Source organism: Nestor notabilis, unplaced genomic scaffold (assembly GCF_000696875.1).
Source record: "Nestor notabilis isolate BGI_N333 unplaced genomic scaffold, ASM69687v1 scaffold2529, whole genome shotgun sequence".
NCBI classification, from domain to species: Eukaryota; Metazoa; Chordata; class Aves; order Psittaciformes; family Psittacidae; genus Nestor; species Nestor notabilis.
The window spans coordinates 92883-99146 of NW_009942168.1; the positions used below are offsets into that span (position 1 = coordinate 92883).

The 6264-nt window shown below is 40.8% G+C and overlaps 1 protein-coding gene across 1 annotated transcript in view; it reads left to right on the top strand.

The window, feature by feature from the left end:
* Positions 1–5211, top strand: part of SH2D1B (SH2 domain containing 1B) — a 5801-nt gene extending 590 nt beyond the window's left edge. The window contains exons 2-4 of the mRNA XM_010021252.1: positions 2236–2299; positions 4716–4881; positions 5174–5211. Coding sequence (XP_010019554.1) covers positions 2236–2299; positions 4716–4881; positions 5174–5211 — 268 coding nt within the window. The remainder of the gene's footprint in view (positions 1–2235; positions 2300–4715; positions 4882–5173) is intronic.
* The last annotated feature ends 1053 nt before the right edge of the window (positions 5212–6264 follow it).

Below are 6264 nucleotides of genomic sequence, written 5' to 3' on the forward strand. Positions count from 1 at the left end.
TGTTTGAGTATGACATGAAAAATTGTTAACATCATATCTAATTAATTCAGAAATAAAGAAAATATTTTATCAATAATTAGAAATGCATTTCTTTTGAAACAAATCAAAGAAGAAGGGAAAAAGTGTGAGAGGGAAATGGAGTACTATGGGTTTGGTGGGCAGAAAAAAGGAGGTCCATGAAATGGCAGAATAAGAAGAAGAGAAATAGCAAGTTGGGGACAAACAGAGCCTTTGAGATGGAGCTGTGGGAACCTGCTTTCGTTATGGTGTAGAAGCAGACCATGTAGGGAGTGCAGAGAGGGCAGGGAGCACGGGAGAGAAAGGACAAATGGGAAACCTGGCACAGAGGAAAAATGACAATATTAGTCCCTGACATGGGAAGATGGCTATTGAGAGCTCATGAAGCAGGGGTAGATGAGAAAGTGAAGGCTATTTAGGTGTGTGCAAAGAGTTACAACAGAGGGCACATGTACAGAGTACATTGTGGGCAGATGCTAACTTGGTGCCACACTAGTTGCTTTTTTTCTTTCATGGATATGAAAAAGCATGTGACTTCCAGCCTCTGCGGGGGTTTAGTGTTAAAAAGTGACAGCTCAATCCATGTAGCTACAGCTGAAGTCCTGATGAACATGCGTACCAGTAAAAAGAACTTGTTTTCAGATACTTTCCCCCCCTACTTATTTGTGGTGTATATTTCTTTGTAATTTTGCTGCCTTTTTTGATCATGGTCATAATCTCCACTTCATCTTCTGAATAGCTGCCACTGACGTGTTTGATAAAGCTTTCATTTCTGTTAACAAAATATATCCAAAGCCATCAGTAGCCTGAGTTTTCCAACACCTGCATGTAATTAAAAATAATAATAAATAAAACCCAGTGAAATGAAAGGGAAGAATAATTTTCGTAGAAGTAGGACCTGTGCAGCCATTTTCTGGGTGCTGGTGACTGAAGGCCATTTTCTGCTACCATCTGCTTCAAGAATTCAACAACCTTCTTGTGATAAACCTACAAAATGAAGTCTAAGGAGGTATCACACATGAGGAAGATAAGATAGATGAGAGGATGGGATATCTGTGGAATAATATTGCTCTTATATAAAGGCCTGTGTTAGATTTAGTTCATAAGTTCCTTGAAGCCTCTGGTAAGAGTAATTTTATACTTCAAGATACGAAATGTTCTCTCCTTTTGCAAACCCTAGGCCTCCTTGTTTTGCTTTTCTGTCTCATTCAATTTTACTGCAAACTTCTGATGACTTTAATACTCCTGCTGTTTGCAGACATTTCCAGTATCATGCTTTGTTAACAATGTGGTGTCCCTTCCTTCCACCACAGTGTCTGCTTTCAGCAGCAGAGGTCAGGGGCTCAGCCCTCTGTTAAGTCCCTAATATCATACATGCTCTTGAGTATATGTCCGGTATCATACACACCTCTAGCTATGCTCTCTGGTCAAATCAAACATAACCTAGGTTGAAGTAGCCTGGTACATGATCACATCTGGAACACATGAAGGTTCAGACAGCTGAAAGGGTTACTGTGTGGGACAGCATAGGCGCAATAACAGTATGAATTTATAGTGCCACAGTAACCTGAGGGCTCCCACAAGGAAAGGAGATTACATGAAAAACATTCTGCAGCTTCACTCTCCTGTGTATTCCATGGCATCCTCCTCACCTGTTCTCTTCTTCAGAGAAATGCCAGCAGATCTTATCCGAAAGGTAAACTGCAAGTTTTCTACAGAACCATTTGTTACCCTTACTTGGAGTAATCTCATTTTTTTTCTTTCTCTCTCGCCCCAGCATCCTTCCCAGCTTTTGTCAATATGACAGAAGATATTCACAAAGACAGTCTTTCAGAGCACCACTCCATGCCAGTGTGCTTGTTTCCATACAGCACTGCAGTCCTGTGTCACATCCCACATGAATCTCTCGTCTTTGTTCTCAGCTGTAGATCAGTCTTTTGAGAGGTGACAGCTTCTCTTGTGAATGTGGTAGTTAGTTGGAAGCCAGCCCATTTTCCCTTAGGGTATGACTTCAGGGAAAGAAGAGCACCTCACTTGTGGTTTTGTAGCTAATTAGATCTCTGTTATAGCTCTTGTGTCTTTATTGTATTGCAGTTTTCTTTCAGATACAAGCAAAAACAAAAGCTGGCTGACAAGATCAGCTGTAGCAGACTAAGAAAGTTGCAGTGGTCTGAGAGCTGATAAAAAGCATAATGTATACAACAATGTTTTTCACAGATTTGAAAAACTCATCTACACTTACCGTATCTTCAGGGAACACCAAGGATATTTTGAAATACAGGTGAGTAACTCTTATGTCTTCTGTAAAGATTGCACTAGATGTCATTTTCTTGATTTAAAAATTCAGTGTACATGAAGACATTACCTTAGCAAGTATTTCCAAGTTTGCTTTCTTTATTCAATTCTTGACTTTTTAATGTTATGCTTATTATTACATATGAGTTTAGAAGTAGAATTCCCTTACAATCTAAGTGGATCTGTTATTTGTTGACCAGCTGCTTTCTGATTTGACCATTTCTTTTTGATAGCATTGAAGAAAAATCTATCACTTTTGTTTCTTGCTCCTGTTCCTAATTAGCTTTTGCTATTTGAAAACTCTGCCATTGCACCCAGCATCTTATAGGGATTTCGAATATTGCAATGATCTTTTTGATTTAGAGAGACCTACCTTAAATTCTGTGTGGTGCTGAGCCTCCTGAAGTGATGACCACAGAAAATGCTGCTCATTGCTTGAATAAGCCTAAGAGCAGGCTACATCAATCAATTCCCTTGGCATGGTGAGAGAACACTTAAAAAGCTGGCTCGCTCCTTGGCTTGTAGGAGGACAGCCAAGAGGACTGCCAACAATTAAGTAGCATTCAAGTGGAATGAGGAATTCGCTCCATAAAGGACACACCAAGCTCCCATATGCTGGTAATGTCTTGCTTATTAGTGGTTTTGACTGAGTGTGAAAGACACAATTTCCCATGAAGAAGAATATTCTTTGTCAACAAACCAATCTATTTGGACTATAGCCACTCTGCTGCAGTTTGCTGTCATGCCTATCAGCAGATAATAACTCAAACATTTCCAAGTGTTTTCAACCCAAATTTTCCTGACAAGGTTTTGCCAAGAATCATAGAATCATAGAATGGTTTGGGTTGGAAAGGACCTTAAGATCATATTGTTCCAACCCCCCTGCCATGGGCAGTGACACCTCACACTAAACCATGTCACCCAAGGCTCTGTCCAACCTGGCCTTGAACACCTCCAGGGGTGGAGCATTCACAGCTTCCTTGGGCAACCCATTCCAGTGCCTCACCACTCTCACTGTGAAGAACTTCTTCCTTATATCTAATCTAAACTTCCCTTGTTTAAGTTTGAAGCCATTACCCCTTGTCCTACCACTACAGTCCCTAACGAAGAGTCCCTCCCCAGCATCCTTGTAGGCCCCCTTCAGATACTGGAAGGCTGCTATAAGGTCTCCACGCAGCCTTCTCTTCTCCAGGCTGAACAGCCCCAACTTTCTCAGCCTGTCTTCATGCGGGAGGTGCTCCAGCCCTCTGATGATCCTCGTGGCCCTCCTCTGGACTTGCTCTAACAGCTCCAAGGGAGGTCTGTTTTTCAAATTCTTAAGTCAGATTGGTTTGTCTTGCTAACATCATAGACGAAAATAATATATTGATGGTGAAAGGGATATTGATAGGGTTTTTTAAGGGCCAGATTCAGCTGTAAACTTCCTAGAGTATGGTGGTTTGACCTGATCAGCAGCTAAGTATTCACACAGCTGCTTCCTCCCTCCCCAGCAGGACAGGGTGGGGGGAAGACAACTTGACCGGCAGAGGTGAGGAAACTCAAGATAGAAGTTTAATAGGTGAAGCAAAGTTGTGCATACAAATTAAAGCAGAGAAGGAGTTTAGTCACTCCTTCCCATGGGGAGCCAGATGTTTAGCCACCTCTTGGAAAACATGCATAATGGTTACTTAGAAGACAAATTACATAACCACAAACATCCCCACTTTTCCTAAGCGAAGTCTCTGCACAGATCACTGCAGGGCTGTGCTGTGGTAGCAGTTCAGTCCAGCTGTATGAACCCACACGTTCAAAAACAGCTTGTGACAACACTGTTCCCCCGCCTAGGAGTGCCACCCTCTGTGTTTGGCCTCAGGAGTCTCCAATGCAAGTCACAAAGCTGGACAAATAATAAGCTTCTGCCTAAAAGTGAAAGCCGCTGCTGGGGACTTCTACACGGATCCTCTGGCACATCCACAGCTTCTGCACGTGTCTTTTGCCTGACAATGCTGATATTTTGTAAAACGTTTGGCTTCTGCTTGTCAAATAGTTATTTAAATACAACATTAAGTGAGAACTACATACATTGCCCCTGAATTTGTGTTCAGAGACCAGGGAGGTCTGTAATGCCATCACTCTTCGACACTGCTGTAGTAGATTGCTGCAGCATGTATCTGAGACAAATTTTAAACTGATGTTTTTTATTAAAAAAAAAAAAGATGGTGTGGTGAGGAACTTTACACTCGCTGCTCTACACCATGCCACCTAATAGGTGTTCCTACTGTTTAAAGGATAGTGCAACATTCTGTCCCCAAATCTATGTGCAAAACAGCGCCTTGGTAAACCAGAAACAACCTATCCTTCCTTTCATTTAGGTGTCTCCATGTGAAGGGCACTTGCAAACAAACTTTATTTTCCTTTTGCAGGCTTCTGAAGGTTTTCCAGTGACCTTTCAAACCTTAAAGGACCTAATATACCATTATGAAAAGCCAAATCAGGGCCTAGTAACAAACCTCTGCTACCCAGTGAATAAAGCAGAGGCCACGCACAGAAGCCAGAGGTTTAAGTCAGAAAAGGATATAATTTATGATGGTGAGAAATTTAGCTCTGCCTTTTTTTGTTGTTGGGGTTTTTTTGGGGGGTTTGGTTTGGTTTGGTTGGGTTTTTTTTAAGATGTCTCCACTGACAGGTTTGGGATGAATAGTTGCTAAGTGTCCTCTGATACCAACTTACATGGATAGAGAAGCTCAGCATCCTTCCTTCTCACATTCCCTGGAAGATGTTTATTCCCAGCTTACAGAGAATCCCTGGTTACATACCCACGTTCAGAAGATCCATTTGCAATCACAACTTCTTTTATTTTATTTTACTGCTTTCTTTACAGAAATTGATGACAGCGACTATGTCACTGTCCTTCCCTGAAGGATCCACAACCCGATGATTTTGGAAGCTGCCATTTCAGGCTGTGCTGCAGCACAAGGGATCAGTACAGCTCTCAAATTAGTCTCCTCCTTTTGCAGACTGTCAGAGCAGAAGCAGCTGTATTTTCCTCCAGCAGGTCCAGTACAAGCTACTATATATTTTTGTTCAGCAATAAAAGAACTTATTTTTGTAAGAGACACATGTGGGGGAAGCGTACCTGTGTGTATGTATGTGTACTTTGGTTTTTCAGTTAGCAAACTGTCCAAGATGCCTACTGCCGAAACAAACCATGTGTCAGAAAGCAGCAATATAAATACAATAAACAAATGCGCATAAAGCAGTAGTTCACAGCGGAACTGATATGTATTGATAAAAAACATAAACGACAAATATTCTGTTGGCACTATATGATGCTTAAAACCCCCTCACGTCTGTTATTTTGTGAATAATTCATGTTACCACATTGTTGGACAAATGGGTAGTATTTCAGCTAAGTGGATAGTATGTCAGGGAATACTAGTATTATCCTGTAGTTTGGAATAATCAAAATTAAACCCAAAAGGCCATGTTAAATCTGTGCCATGAAGAATTAATCAACAACATGAAAATGGTTTGAAATACTTTTAATGTTGACGAATTGTTTTGGTAGATTGCAAGAGGAGCACAAGTTCTACATGGCTGTCAGTATGAAGACATCCTTTTTTTTAATAGGTACTGCACATATGAGAATCCTTACTACATTTCATATGCTACTGCCATTAGCTCCGCGTTACAATGTGTATAGTTCTTGAGGTGGGTTTTTTTTCACGTAAATGTACTTCTCTGTGATCCGGAGGAAGACATTTATATTGGCTTTGTGTTTAAGTTATTTCACAAATTGAATGGGCAGTACTTGTTAGATTTATTTCTGTGCTGTCTCTTTCACACTGCTATTTGATAAAGGACTCTTAGATCTTTCAGTACTTTGGACTTTTTTGTGAATTTAGCAGTGGTAATGGGGTTAGGAGCCACACTCAAGTGGTACTTCTAGAATGAAGAAAAAATATAAGATTA